General features: G+C 39.5%; 1 protein-coding gene across 1 annotated transcript; it reads left to right on the top strand.

Annotated features, from left to right (window-relative positions):
* The first annotated feature begins 27 nt into the window (after positions 1-27).
* On the top strand, positions 28-14,430 carry acvr1l (activin A receptor, type 1 like). The gene is made up of 11 exons (XM_055203199.2): positions 28-169; positions 841-916; positions 1,503-1,582; positions 5,070-5,318; positions 5,576-5,790; positions 7,178-7,277; positions 7,521-7,667; positions 7,761-8,036; positions 8,182-8,379; positions 8,650-8,780; positions 12,468-14,430. Exons 3-11 carry the CDS (start codon positions 1,516-1,518, stop codon positions 12,600-12,602), a joined length of 1,518 nt encoding a protein of 505 aa, XP_055059174.1. The 5' UTR covers positions 28-169; positions 841-916; positions 1,503-1,515; the 3' UTR covers positions 12,603-14,430.
* The last annotated feature ends 1,448 nt before the right edge of the window (positions 14,431-15,878 follow it).

A 15,878-nucleotide genomic window follows, 5' to 3' on the forward strand; every position in this document is an offset into this window, starting at 1 on the left:
CACCCGCCCGCCGAGAGTCGACGACTTGTTTATGGTGACGTCATAGCGCAGTCTTTCAGTCTATCTGGGTGGCGGCAGACAGTCTGTCAGCGCGTAAAGCACGACTACACAAAAACACATCAAAATCGCTCGACGTCGGTACAAACATGAGTCTGTGTTGCTGTTAGAGGTAAGAAGCGTCTCAAATATCACTTTAAATCGTCTAAAAATAAATACAGATGATAAATTATGCTCGTCATTAGCATAGCTAGCAGCACACAGGCCGATTAGCAGATACGGTTGCAATAAAGGATCGTATTCGTAACAGGCTCTGTTTTAAGTTTATTGCTGTATTTTTGTTGTTTGTGCTTTATTTGCTCATCTCTGATTGTAAAATGGTGGCTTGTGTTTGGATATTTAGAGCATATAAAAATACTGAAGCCTTATTGACAAAGTCTGGTTTAAATGTTTGTAGTAACGTTAACAGTTCTGGTTGCAAGTACACACGTCTGTTGACTTTGTTTAACTGTAAAACTAGATGGATCTCTGATCATCAAAATGAAACTAAGAACAGTTATGTTGTGTTGTTCATATTAGAAATATTAAGCTATAACTTAGCTACGTTACTATTCAAGTCATGTTGGGATACCATGCATCCGTTTTTTTCAAATTACAGTGCCAAAAAAATCCATACTTAATTCACTCAATGTTGTGTTATGAAGACAACAGATGTGTTAAATTATTATAATGAACGCATTTTATTGGTGGTCTTTGTCTGTGGACCCCTCTGTGTATACAAAATCAATCTCAGCTCTCATTTTACATAATTTTGACGTGCTTGGGTTTCACTCTTGTTTAGAGGATCCAATGGGAACGCAGAGTCTGGCTGTGCCCAAACTGGAAGGCAGTGTTGAGAGTCATCTGATTATTTGTACAAGTAAGGTTGTCCACTGCCTTTGTCTTCCTGCACAAAATTGCATTACCCCAATTTAAGTTGTCAGAATTAAGGAGAGTTAGGAAAAATGATGCTATTCAAGTAAATGGCTGTTAATACTCTATAATTAGTCTTAGTCATGGCACTTAAAGGAACGATTGTATCTTTCGATACAAAACCCCAATCGTGTGTTCGTCAACCCTAAAATGCTTGTTCCTTTTTACCTCTCCTGAAGTGTCCCTCTGTCTCTTTGATGTCGCTCAGTAATGGGCATCTCTCTCTCCTCCGTTGCCATGGAGACTGCCCCTGTCTGACACTCACTCTGAGTGTGTGCGGAAGTATTTGTGGCAGGAAAGAGGCAGGGCACAGCTGCATTCTCTAAAAAATGTAATTAAGTCGTCATCTTTGCGGTTCAGTCTGTGATTGCTCTCCGTCTAGCCTTGTATTTGGTGATTGATTTTGTCCTATTGATTCGTGGAGATCTGAGATATTTGTTTTCATTCATTGAGGTGGGAAAGCCAGACAGGTGATATGTGTTGTGTCTGTTTGTGAATGTTGATGTGTAACACCTCTGACATTTTCTTTTCAGTGCAGTGAACCAAATGGGGCATTGCAGTACCCGAATCATCATCCTCTTCCTGCTTCAATTCTTACGGACATCTGCTAAAGGTAAAAACTTACACCTGTGCCAATTGCCTGAGTTGTATCTGTTGTTCTGTGTGTTTATTAGTTTATTGGAAATGTTGCACTACAAATAATTTATTTCCATGCCTCAGACTGACGTTTTACATTAGAGCTGCACTGTATAGTAATATGCAATGTGTGATAACTTGCTAAATAATGCAATGTATGATATGCAATACAATAATGTTTGAAGTTTGTCAAATCAACTTGAATAATAATAAAATAGCCAGATGAAATAGTCAGATTGGAACTGGCGATGTCAACCAGGTCTTGCAGTTTTAGGTCTAGTCCCCACGTACACAGTTTTTCCATTCTTCTTTTAAAAAAAATCTCAGCATCCACACGACCATACAATAACCTGGTATGAATCACTGTAAAGAGAATGCCAAACTAGGGATGCATAACGATTAATCGTGATTAGCAGAATAAACGTTTTTGTTTACATCATATGTGTGTGTAACCTGTGTATAATAATTATGTATATATAAATATGCACACATGCATGTATGATTTTAAGAAAACAATATATATTTATGTATTAAGTATTAATATTTATATCTAATATAAATTATACATAAATATACAAAAGTAGACGGTTTCATCAGATGCATGTGCGGTGACACAATACGCGTCTGGTCCGAACTTTACTTTCGGTTTCAGTTTTTTTAATGGTCCGACTAGGTGCTAAACTGAACTCTTGGACAAATACCTCGTCGAAAATAACAAATGTTTGGGTTTTCTAGGTAATTTACATGTTGTTTATTTTGCTTGTTATATAAATAAAATACGTTTAAACAGTCTATATACACATGTTAACATTTCTTAAATATATACATGGATGTGTGTGCATTATCTGTACACAGTACACACATACAGTTGAAAGAAAAAATATGTAAACCCTTTGGGCTTACTTGGATTTCTTCATAAATTGGTCATAAAATGTGTTCTGATCTTCATCTAAGTCACAACAATAGAAAAACACAGTCTGCTTAAACTAATACTGCACAAACATTATACGTTTTCATGTTTTTATTGAACACAACATGTAAACATTCATAGTGCAGGGTGGAAAAAGTATGTGAACCTTTGGGTTTAATAACTGGTTGACCCTCCTTTGGCAGCAATAACCTCAACCAAACATTTCCTATAGTTGCAGATCGGACCTGCACAACGGTCAGGAGAAATTTTGGACCATTCCTTTTTTACAAAAGTGTTTCAGTTCAGCAATATTCTTGGGATGTCTGGTGTGAATCGCTCTCTTGAGGTCATGCCACAGCATCTCAATCGGGTTGAGGTCAGGACTCTGACTGGGCCACTCCAGAAGGCGTATTTTCTTCTGTTGAAGCCATTCTGTTGTTGATTTACTTGTATGCTTTGGGTTGTTGTCCTGTTGCATCGACCATCCTCTGGTAAGCTTCAGTTGGCGGACAGATGGTCTTAAGTTTTCCTGCAAAATGTCTTGATAAACTTTGGAATTCATTTTTCCATTGATGACAGTAATCCGTCCAGGGCCTGAGGCAGCAAAGCAGCCCCAAACCATGATGCCCCCTCCACCATATTTCACAGTTAGGATGAGGTTTTGATGTTGGTGTGCTGTGCCTTTTGTTCTCCACACATAGGGTTGTGTGTTCTTTCCAAACCACTCAATTTTGGTTTCGTCTGTCCACATAATGTTTTGCCAGTAGTGCTGTGGAACATCCAGGTGCTCTTTTCCAAACTTCAAACGTGCTGCAATGTTTTTTTTTTGGACAGCAGTGGCCATTCTTGTTTAATGTTTTCCTTATTGTAGATTTGTCAACAAAAATGTTAGCATGTGCCAGAGATTTCTGAAGTCTTTAGCTGACACTCTAGGATTGCTCTTCACCTCATTGAGCATTCTGCCCTGTGCTCTTGCAGTCATCTTTACAGGACGACCTCGCCTAGGGAGTGTAGCAACAGTGCTGAACTTTCTCCATTTGTAGACAATCTGTCTTACCGTGGACACATGGACATCAAGGCTTTTAGAGATACTTTTGTAGCCCTTTCCAGCTTTATGTAAGTCAACAATTCTTTATCATAGGTCTTCTGAGAGCTCTTTTGTGCGAGGCATGGTTCACATCAGACAATGCTTTTTCAGAAAACAAACTCAAAACTGGTGTGTGTTTTTTATTGGACAGAGCAGCTTTAATCAACACATCCAATTTCATCACATTGATTGGACCCCAGGTTGGCTGACTTCTGTCTCAATTAGCTCTTGGAGAAGTCATTACCGTAGGGTTTCACATACTTTTTCCACCCTGCACTATGAATGTTTACATGTTGTGTTCAATAAAAACATGAAAACGTATAATGTTTGTGCGGTATTAGTTTAAGCAGACTGTGTTTCTCTATTGTTGTGACTTAGATGAAGATCAGAACACATTTTATGACCAATTTATGAAGAAATTCAAGTAAGCCCAAAGGGTTTAATGATGTAAACAAAAACCTTTATTCTGCTACAGATTAATCGTGATTAATCGTTATGCATCCCTATAACCGTAAAGCAATGTTGGCCAATCAGAAGTCATTGCAGAGTCTCGCCTCGGCCCGAACATCAGCTTCACAAGCCAAAAACTCTGGTTTCACCGGCTACAAGACCATGCTGCAACCAGAGTTTCAAATTTTTTTTTATAAATGTTTGGTTTCATTCACATAATACTTCGTTTGCGTGTGGACGAATAAACAATCCGCATAGAAAAACGATGGTTTTGAAAATACCCGTGTACGTGTGGACCTTGTTTGAGTAAATAGTTTATAAGCCTAAGGGGGCAGGACACCAAAGTTTTTTAACGTGGCTGAAAACGCCTGGAGGACGCCGAATGCCAGCTGTTTTTTTCAGCTGAGCGCTTTGGTAACTGTGATACTTGAGCTGTGAGCTGGTTGGTTGCTGTGATACTTGTCCCACCACTACCTCCTCCACTGTGATTGGACGGCTGTGTGAGAACTGATATTGAAGAGCGGAGCTTTTTACCCAAAGTTGAATTTCTTTTAAGTCTCGACGCTCAGGGCTGAGGACGGAAAAAACGCATAGCGCTGGCTTTTAGCGAGGAAAATCCGCCAGCTGCTGGCTGTTTTCAAAAACGCTGCACTTCCATTGGAACAATTGGAAACATGCACCGGTCGTGGGCGTTAAAGCTTTGGTGTGCACGTCCCCTAAGTGTGAGACTTCAGCAGCACAAACCAAAAGTTCATAGTCAGACTTTTAGTTACACGGGCGCTGTTAGCGTATCTCACAGAGGATATAAAACATGAATGCAGGGTTAATGGATCTGTGTCACTGATGCTCTTTGGTCTTCATCCAGCGTAGTCAATTTGTAAACCGTCCAGTTCAGTTCAGTGTCACAGGAAATGAAGGCAGAGAAGGAAAGAAAGCCGTGTCGGTTATCAGACAGACAGTGAGGTCTGACGTCAAACTGGTCTTCCTTCATTAATTTCTCTCTCGTTTCCTCCCCAGATGCCTCCATTGAGTGCATGTGTGTTGGCAGTGACTGCAATGAGCAGCAGTGTACCGGAGACCAGTGTTACACCTCTGTTATCATTAGCAACGATGTGACGATATTCAAACGCGGCTGCCTGATCGGGTTGGACAGCAAGCGGATGACTTGCTCGGCGACGCCGTCCGCTAGTCACATCGTTGAATGCTGTTCCCAGCACATGTGCAATGCCAACGTCTCCAAAGAGACTCTGCTTCGACTGCTGACAAGTAAGCTTCTACATTAAAAAGCAAGTACTATAAACCATAAGAGGCTTTGCCTTACTTGATTTTTTTTCCCTTTGTGCAGAAATTAACTGTGTTCCATATTATAAATTAGTAAAGAGTTAAAATTTATTTTATATATATTTATAATTTTACAGGAGCTTTGAATGTGGCTTATCTAATCCAATTTTACAGATGGCATTATTGGTTATAAAGTTAAGTTTTTTTTGTTGTTGTATATTTGATTGTGTTTGTGTCTGAAGGTCAAGAGGGAGAGAAGCCTATGCAGTACCGTGTGGAGATGTTGGTTCTTTTCGTGCTGGGTCCATTTGTGGTGCTGGGACTGCTGTCTGTGCTGGCCGTGCTGGTGTGTCGTAGACTCCATCATGGACGTCTGGAAAGACTGCATGAGTTTGACACAGAGCAGGGGGCAATCGATGGACTCATCGCATCCAACGTTGGGGACAGCACACTTGCAGTACGTTTTTCTACACTATGAAGTATTTGATCAATGCATGAAAATATAAGGAAAATTGCTTTTTATGCATGTTGTTTCATGTATGTGAATTAATATAGTTGAGTAATTGACATGCCATTTCTAACAGTAGTTGCGTACCACCATTTTGTGAAAACTGCCATACATTGCAAAAAAATTACGCTTGCACAAGGTGGGTTTTCGGTCAATTGTGAAAAAGTAATATTTTGCAAAACTGCAATGGAAAGTTTTTTCGAATGTACATTTCACCTGATGTGCATAAAAGTCACATGTTCATTCTTTAAAGATGCAAAATCGTTTACAATAACCTCCCAGAAACACCACATAAGTGGCCATTAAAGGGACAATATTTGAAAATATGCTCATCTCCAGGTCTGGTGGTACCACTTTTAGCATAGCTTAGCACAATCCATTGAATCTGATTAGACCATTAGCATCGAGACCAATAGCATCGCACAAAAAATAACCAAAGAGTTTCAATATTTTTCCCATTTAAACCTTGACTCTTCTGTAGTTACATCGTGTACTAAGACAGACAGAAAATTAAAAGTTGCAATTTTCTAGGTGATATGGCTAGGAACTATACTCTCATTTTGGCGACTTTGCTGACGTAACATGGCTGCAGGAGGCACAATGATATTACATAGTGCCCAAAAATAGTTCCCTGCCATTTAAAGTAACCAAAGGGACTATTTTCGGGCATATCTGCCTAGAAAATCACAACTTTTCATTTTCTGTCGGTCTTACTACACGATGCAACTACAGAAGAGTCAAGCTCCAAATAAGAAAAACATAGAAACTCCTTGGTTATTTTTTTTTTGCTATGCTAATGGTCTAATCAGATTCAATGGATTATGCTAAACTATGCTAAAAGAGGTAATGCCAGACCCGGAAATCAGCTGAATGGATTCCAAAACGGTAAAAATCAAATATTTAACTCTAGGGGAGCTGGAAAATGTGCATATTTTCAAAAAGTGGACTGTCCCGTTAATACTTGGGTTATGCCTCCTTAGATTAAAAAAAAATAAGTGTCACATAGACCAACAGGCAGATGACATCAAAGTACCGTGAGAGAGATTCGAAAGCAAACTTCTCCTTGTGATTTCTTAAATCGCTCTCATGGTACCCTGACTTCATCCTTGATGTCATCGAGTTGACCACATGTAATGGCTAGTGCGGTGACTGCGATTATGTAAACCTACCAACATCCATCCATGACTTTTGGAAGTACTTATTGCAAGAGGAAAAATTAAGTTTGGCATAACATCAATTATTGGAAACCACTATTTTTTTAACTGCTATATCTGTTAAGGGAGTAATTTGTACTCATTTCTGTTTAGATGATGATTGACCTTGCGTTGTTTTTCAGGATTTGATGGATCACTCCTGCACATCCGGCAGTGGTTCAGGGCTACCCTTCCTGGTGCAGAGGACGGTTGCACGACAGATCAGCCTGGTAGAGTGTGTTGGTAAGACCCTTTGTGACCTCCACAGTACTGATGGACCCTCATAATCTTTAAATAAAACTGACATGTGATCTATACATCTGCTGTACCCCCCCCCCATCATGCATAAAGCCATAGCTAATACCTGCCCCCCACTAGAGTAGATGGGGCCCTACATAAAAAACCTTTGGGACTATGTGTAATGTCTGTATAGAAAATTTGCCCTAAATCACAGACAGTGATGTATGAGATTTTGTGTGTTCTCAGGTAAGGGACGATATGGGGAAGTGTGGAGAGGACAGTGGCAAGGAGAAAACGTTGCTGTGAAGATCTTCTCCTCCAGAGATGAGAAATCGTGGTTTAGAGAGACAGAAATATATAACACTGTTTTACTACGACATGATAATATATTAGGTGAGTTTTTGGTTAAATAAATGCCTCAATTTAAAATCAGTAGTGAGTTATAGTATTATAGAAGTTTGACCAGCTTATGAACAAACTACACAGGTTTCATGGCTTCAGACATGACCTCCCGAAACTCTAGCACTCAGCTGTGGCTGATCACACACTACCACGAGAACGGCTCTCTCTATGACTACCTGCAGCGCGTTGCCGTGGAGATGGCAGATGGCCTGCACATGGCGGCATCGGTAGCCAGCGGGCTGGTGCACCTGCACACAGAAATCTTTGGCACCGAAGGAAAACCGGCCATTGCTCACAGAGACCTGAAGAGCAAAAACATACTAGTGAAGAAAGACCTGCAGTGCTGCATTGCCGATCTGGGTACTTATTTTCTTATTGGTTCACCCTGTTTATTGTCTTGTTGTCCCTTATTTGTTTTATTACTTTGTTTGTAAATGTGTGCTTTGCTGAATCATAAATGTACACAAATTGTTTGACCTTTTTTCTCTATACCTCCACTGCGTAGGTCTGGCAGTAACACACACCCAGTCGGATAACCAGCTGGATGTAGGAAACAATCCTAAAGTGGGAACCAAGCGCTACATGGCTCCAGAGGTTCTGGATGAGACCATTCAGACGGACTGTTTCGATGCCTATAAGAGGGTGGATATATGGGCCTTTGGGTTGGTGCTATGGGAGATCGCCCGTCGGACCATCAGTAACGGTCAGTTTGCTGGAGGCACTACAGAAAGATGCATCTTGATCTATGATTAAAAATGTATTAAAGATGTCGTATTTCATCAGCATTCAGGGCCAATAAACACATATCAATAAATGTAATACGATGGTCCTGTAGAGCACAGAGTTAGCAATGCCAACCTTATGAGTTTGATGCCCAGGGAACGCATGCATCAATAAACCCAAGTAAGATGCTTTAGATAAACGCATTTGCAGAATCTCAAATTAAATGTGAACTCTTTCTCTTATTTTGTAGGAATTGTGGAAGAGTACAAGCCGCCGTTTTATGACCTGGTTCCGAATGACCCGAGCTTTGATGACATGAGGAAAGTGGTTTGTGTGGAGCAGCAGAGGCCCTTCATTCCCAATCGTTGGTTTTCAGATCCTGTAAGTACTGTAATGAGACGTCCCCTCTGTAACTGTCAACATCTGTGATCTACTGAACATATAGCAGAGTTATTCTTGCATATTTGGAGAGTTTAGCAAATAAAACCTCTGTTAGGTAGTTTGCACAGCCTGGAGAACGCCGAATGCCAGCTGTTTCTTCAGCTGAGCGCTTTGATTGCTGTGATACTTCTGCTTTGTTTATCAGTCGCTGTACGATGCGCCGGTTGGTTGTTGTGATATTTGTCTCGCCCCTCTTCCACTGTGATTGGACGGCCGTGTGAGAACTGATATTGACGAGCTTTTCACCCAAAGTTGAATATTTTTCAACTCTCGGCGTTCAGCATGGAAAAAAACGCAGCGTCTCCATTGGAAAAATTGAAAACATACGCCGGTCGCAGGCTTAAAAGCTTTGGTGTGCACGCCCCCTTAAAGGTGCTTTTAGCGAATTCATGCGTTTTAGACCATAAAACATACAGCAAACGTCTCCTCACTATCTGCTTGCTGCCTGTCCGCTGATCAAACTGTAAAAACCGCGATCTCTGTAGACAGCCCAGGCTTCGCAAACTGCAATAAAAACACAGTGGCCAAACCTAGCACCACGAAACAAAACAAAGTGTTCCAGCCAATAAACGACAAGGATTTGGGGGTGGGGGTTGGGCGCGTTCATGAAAGCACGGAAGGGAGGGGGAGGAGTTAGCTACGCTGCGTTTTTGTTTGAAAACAGTTCAAACATCAACAGAAAGTGACGTCTCACAGATTCGCTTAGAGCGCCTTTAATGTTCCAACATCTACAGCACATCTAAATCTAATTTTTCGACTTACCGTATTTTCCGGACTATAAGTCGCATTTTTTTTTTATAGTTTGGCTGGTCCTGCGACTTATAGTCAGGTGCGACTTATATGTCAAAATTAATTCATACTGACTTACATAAAACAAAAGAAAACATTAGCATCTACAGCCATGAGAGGGCGCTTTATGTTGCTCCTGAAGCCTTCCCCTGAAAAAAACTGTTAACTGAAACATTAACTTAAAGACAATGGAGAAAGACTTAATGCCTCCATTTATTTTAGAGAAACTACAATCTAAACAGCTGTTTATTGGCATTGTTTATTTAACGCATTTAAGATAATTGTTTTATAAACTCACAATGTACACTACATTATCAGGCTCACAGCATCTCGGACAAAGGTCATGAAAATGCAGCTTGTGACATCGGGGAATTTGACATTTGACTTATGCTGAGTTCAGACTGCACGATTTTAGCCCTGATTTTGACTCGCCGACAGAAATCACAGGCAAATTGGTGCTCGTGCACGCAAGTGACAATCACACATTATGAATTATCAAACACGCAATCTGAGAAAATCTTGTGGTGGGAAATGTGGTCTGATTGAAAATAACATCTGTAATGACTACAGCCAATGAGAGCGAAACATACAGGGCAGCTGGAAGTTCAGGGAGGAGTTATGAAGGTACAGACCATAATATAAGCAAGTGTGGCTTCGGTTCAGAGAAGGGCTTCTTCTATATTTCTTTTTCTTCTTTTCGCTGCAAATGAGCGCTCATGTAATTTGTGTGGCAAGCTTCTTGTGGGCTACCATTTTGTTGTGAGACGTAGTTTGCGGACCGGGACAAAGTTGTTGGCGATTCTTCCTATGGTGAAGTCATGCATTGTGAAACCCCCTTTCACCGATCCATCGTGCAGTGTGAAAACAGCTGCGGCTGACAGTGTTGGGGAAAGTTACTTTTAAAAGTAATGCATTACAATATTAAGTTAGTCCCCCAAAAAGTAACTAATTGCGTTACTTAGTTACTTTTCATGGAAAGTAATGCTTACGTTACTTTTGCGTTACTCTTTCTTACTTGGCTGAGGTTTGATCTCTTTCAGGCCTTGCAGGTGTTTTTTATGATCGTAACAATGTCAAGCCTGGCCTGCCATCTCTGTTTCTGACTTAGGCTATGTTCACACTGCACACGGCTGAAACGACCCAATTCCGATTTTTTTTGCCCCTATGCGACCTGTATCTGATCTTTTCATGACATTCTGAACGACACAGATCCGATCTTTTCAAACGTGACCCAGGCCACTTGGGTATGTGGTCCTGAATCCGATACGTATCTGATCTTTTGAAATGCTACCTTCGTCTGAACGGCCAGGTCACATGTATCCGACCTGTACGTCATTGATATGCTACAAACGTCATAATTCTGCATTGAAGTAGGCAGGAATGAGAATATAAACAACAACCATGGCGGACGATGCTGCTGAGACCAGTCAATGGAAGGGAAGCGAGGTCATAGATTTAATTAATATTTGCTAACACTGCTCCACAAAACGCCATGGTCAAAAACCTTGCTCTCCTTCTTCTTTTTAATTTTCTTATTAAAACGAGAAGATTGTAATTGTGCTGACTCCATTGGGAAAATAACTTTAATATTGCAAAAAGAACTCCGCTGTTGACTACACTATTGTTGACATCCATGTTTAATGTTAGCTACTTCCGCAAACAACGAGTGATGTCGTTGACTGTTGAGTACTCTTCTGCGTATGCAGGTCACTTCTGGGTCATTTCACGTTCACACTGGAGATCGCATTTAATTAAAAATGTGAACGGCCTTGCAAAAAAAATTTTTTTTTTTTTTTCAAAAAATCAGAATTGAGCATTAAGCCCTGCAGTGTGAACGTAGCCTTAAACTGTTCCCGATCAGGCGCACAAAGTGCGTAATTCTACCTTAACTCTTTCACCGCCAGCGTTTTTTAAAAAAGTTGCCAGCCAGCGCCAGCGTTTTTCATGATTTTCACAAAATTTTAATGCCTTCTAGAAAATGTTCTTCTTCAAATATATAAACATACAATATACCAAATGAAAGAACAGACCCTCTCCTTTCAAACAAAAAAAAGTTTCATCCTACCTTGAGTAGTTATTTTGTATCAGCTTTTGAATACGAGTAGGTTTCTGCAAAAACACCACATTTTGAGCAAAAAGCAGAGATAATTCCATTTTTGTGACGGACTTTACATAGAGATCCCATTCAGAGCGATCTTTAAAACAGACACAGACATGCAGCAGCTTGCCATAGGGCAATACTTCCGGGTTTAAAAAGTTGCGGAAGTATTAAATAGCGGTATTGCGGAAAGACGGAAATACTCGTCATTGGCGGGGAAGCGTTAATATGTTCAGTTTAATTCAGTACATTATTTTTAAATTGAATTAATTAAACTGAAAAGTAACTCGCATTACTTTTTAAAAAAAGTTACTTGAATATTAATGTGTACATTTATAAAGTAATGCGTTGCTTTACTCGTTCCTTCAGAAAAGTAATATTTTTACATAATGTGTTACTTGTAATGCGTTACCCCCAACACTGGCGACTGAATGCTACCCCAGATAGTCATGCAGTGTGAAAAGATCTGTGACCAGACTACTTTAAAAATCTTGCAGTCTGAAATCTGCATTAGAGTGGTGTATCAGTGTAACACCCATGAACTAAAAAGATCCTACTTCCACTGAAAAAAATAGTCCTTGATCGACTGTTAACAGCACTTATGCTAAGAGCTGCGTAGTGATACAGAATCATTGATCATGCCGTTTATCGTAAATAAATTGGCTATTGACCAATCAAAATCAAGGATTGGAACTAACAGTTTTATAAAATGCTATAAACGTGTGTGTGTTCTCTCATAGACGCTGTCTGCTTTGGTGAAGCTGATGAAGGAGTGTTGGTACCAGAACCCTTCGGCTCGTCTCACTGCACTGCGCATCAAAAAAACTATTGATAAAATCCACAGCTCACTGGAGAAGGGCAAAACTGACTGCTGAAAAGAGAGAGAGACACAGAACTACTGACCACTCGCCCACTCTTAACACGCTGTTTGGTTGCTTTCTGTTCTTCGTGTACATTGTCCAAAAACATCTTTTTATAGGAAATCACAGCCTATTTTATGGATTGGGTCATTTTTCCCCCTTTGGAAACAAGCAGAAGAGGACTTAACAAATTCTGGAGAATTCTCCATCATTGATTCTTTATACTAACATCATCACCTTTAACCATGGGTGAGCAAAAGATTAGGCTTTAAAACAAAGAGGATGGATACACATGCTGAAATGCAATCAGTACCTGTAGTGTGTGCATGATTCTTAGTACGGCTGAAAGAACTGTAGATGCGTTACCTAAAAATGTGCTTTTAGAAATCGGATGGTTGTAAAGCTTTTAAAAGGTCAATGTCCTGATAACTTGTGTATGTATAAGGTCACAGATATGGTTATTGAATTAGCGTCATTTTGGGGGTGTAATTGTGTTATAAAACATTTACACCCACTATGTACATTATTAAAGATTTGGCCTATTTGGTGATCCGGCTTGGGTAGTGCTTAAATTAAATTCACTGACAAATTATTTTCATTTTACTCAAATGAATGACTCTGTCATCCTATTCCAGAATGAACATTGAGTAAATAAGTGTAAACGATAACAAAATATTCATTTTTGGATGTTCCTAATAATAATAATAGCTTAGTCATGATTAAATCACCCTACGAGGCCTTTCAATCTGTTACGGTGACATGATTTTTTTGCCTCTATGCCTGCCTGATAAAAAGCCATGGTAGCACATCGTTGTGCTTTTTCGTAACGGTTTCTCCCTCCGCCGGCGCTCGTACTTGATGTTTCTTTACTGACAATCAGCCGCTGTCCAGTAGGGCATGAATTATTCGCTGTCATGTAGCTAAGTTTAAATGTTAAAGTGACACATCAACGGATACGAGCAAAGCTTGTGATAGTCATAAACAGACTCTGGTTTTGAGAACACGCTTTTGACACTTTTATATCATGTTTTTCAACATATGCCATAAACCGATGTGGATGATTTTTATAACAACTTGACAATTATTTAAAAGTGCAATGTCACTCTAATATAGGATTCACGAGGTGTACAAACGACTCATAACACTATCATTATTTACCAAGTCAACAGATGGAAGTACATTACTGTTGGTTTGAGTCAGATTGTATGTTATTTTTATTTGGTTTTATAAAGTCTAGGAAAGTAATGGTCTTGACGCTAATGTTTGTTCACACGGAAAAGACGTTTACATTGAGTCCTATAAAGGAGCTACCGGGAGTTTTATCGTGAACTGTGAATATATGTTATAATGAAGAACTTGTGTGTATGATGTAATAGGAACATTAAATATAAGAGAGAGACAAATAAAAAAATCTGCACATTCTTGCTTTGAAATGTACAATATTTGATTTTGTCACTATACCCATCACGTCCTGTCTACCCACCAAAGACCTTATGCCTTTATCCATGCTGAGAATGCTTCCCTTTCAACTGGAAATGTATTGCAGATTGTTGTGCATCTGACTTAGGACTGGGTTTTCCTGTACAGAGAGACAAGATAAATGACACGTTATGAAAGATTCCCTATTGTCTGACTCTGCTGGGAAAATGGTCCACTGATCTTCTGTGATGTTTACAGGTCTTCAGCCTCTTTCTCAGTTGTTTAAAGCAGGACCTGTAACTGGCTGAAGTTGATGCAAGTGTAAATGCTAACCCTGTTACATATTGTAGGAGCCAGATTTTTTTTGTATGTCTTTAGTAATTGTATCACAAAAAATGATCAAATAAATGCTGAAATAAGGTTAGATGTTTTACAGCTTTCTTCTAGACAGTTCTTTATAGGGTTGTGCAATAATGAAGAGAGAATGCGACATGCGATAACTTGCTAAATTATGTTAGCTCAAAATACCCCACAGATAATTTATTATAGCATGTTAAAATTGCTACTTTGTAGGCCTGAGCAAAATGTGCAATTTTGGGTGTGTCTTTTAAAATGCAAATGACTGATGAAATGCAAACACTGATCACAACGATTGTGGTTTGTTGCAATTGAAACTCAATTGTGCTGTCAATTATCTTTTCTCTCTCTTTCTCTCTGCACTAAATGGCAGTGCCGTGATTGGATAGTTTAGATTAAGGGGCGGTTTTATTGTAATTGGCCTTGTTACCTGCATCACAAAATGGGCGAAATCTGAACAACATTTTTCACGTTTCTAGCTTGATAGAAGCACTGGGGACCCAATTATAGCACTTAAACATGAAAAAAGTCTTATTTTCACACTATGACCCCTTTAAACCCATTCAGTTTGCAAACTGCAATATTTTAGAACTGAAAAGTAATGGACAGTGAGGTTTTACATTTAGCAGGATGGACAAATCCTTAATGAATTATGAATTTATTTGTAAGGGATAAAATAAACCTATGCTCAGTTTTCTTGGGTCACATTTGAATGCTTGATTCTGATTGGTTGGTCGCAACATTTGCAGGCTTGTTAGTCCCAAAAATTGTCATGGATTTATTGCATTTTGCGAAAAATATCAGTTTTTATAATAAATCTTTGAAAATCAAATTATGGATTTGATTTTTTTATGTTATTATAACCTAAAGATGCTATGTAAAGTTTGTAACAGAAAATAGTGGTTTTCATCTTATCACTTTTTTGTATAGAAAACACATTTTTACCTAAATAAGTCGAAATGGATTTTTCGCATTTGGAACCAAACTCTTCACTTCAAATCAATATATAAGGTTCCCTTTCCTTACTTATGATGTAAATAGCTGTGTTATAAGCGAGATAATGTACAGGCAGCCGGTTGTCATGTTACTGGGCATTCACACCAGACGCGAGTGATTTACATGTTAAGTCAATGCAAAAACGCGAATAGGCATTGTGCAGCACGGTACGCGCGAATTAAGCTTTGCCGTAAGAAACGCGCGAGTTGAAAAATCTGAACTTTGGCGGATTTCCGTGCCATGTTAACCAATCAGGACCATGCTGTAGTAGTGACGTGATTATAGGAAGCGATCGGAGTCTCAGCGGAATCGCAAAAGCCCCTCCCATGATGCGAATTTCCGCGTGAATGTCTCGAATTATTAGAATTTCATGCGCGGCTTTCACGCACGAATGAAGCGAGTAAACTCAAAATGTTCAAGCGTCCAACTATGCGCGAATAGCGTGTTTTTGCCGCCTCTACAGGTGTGCATTTTTTAAAGAAGTCAATTACTAAGGAACAATTGATGATGGGCCATTTA

This window comes from Misgurnus anguillicaudatus, chromosome 2, assembly GCF_027580225.2.
Source record: "Misgurnus anguillicaudatus chromosome 2, ASM2758022v2, whole genome shotgun sequence".
Classification (NCBI taxonomy): domain Eukaryota; kingdom Metazoa; phylum Chordata; class Actinopteri; order Cypriniformes; family Cobitidae; genus Misgurnus; species Misgurnus anguillicaudatus.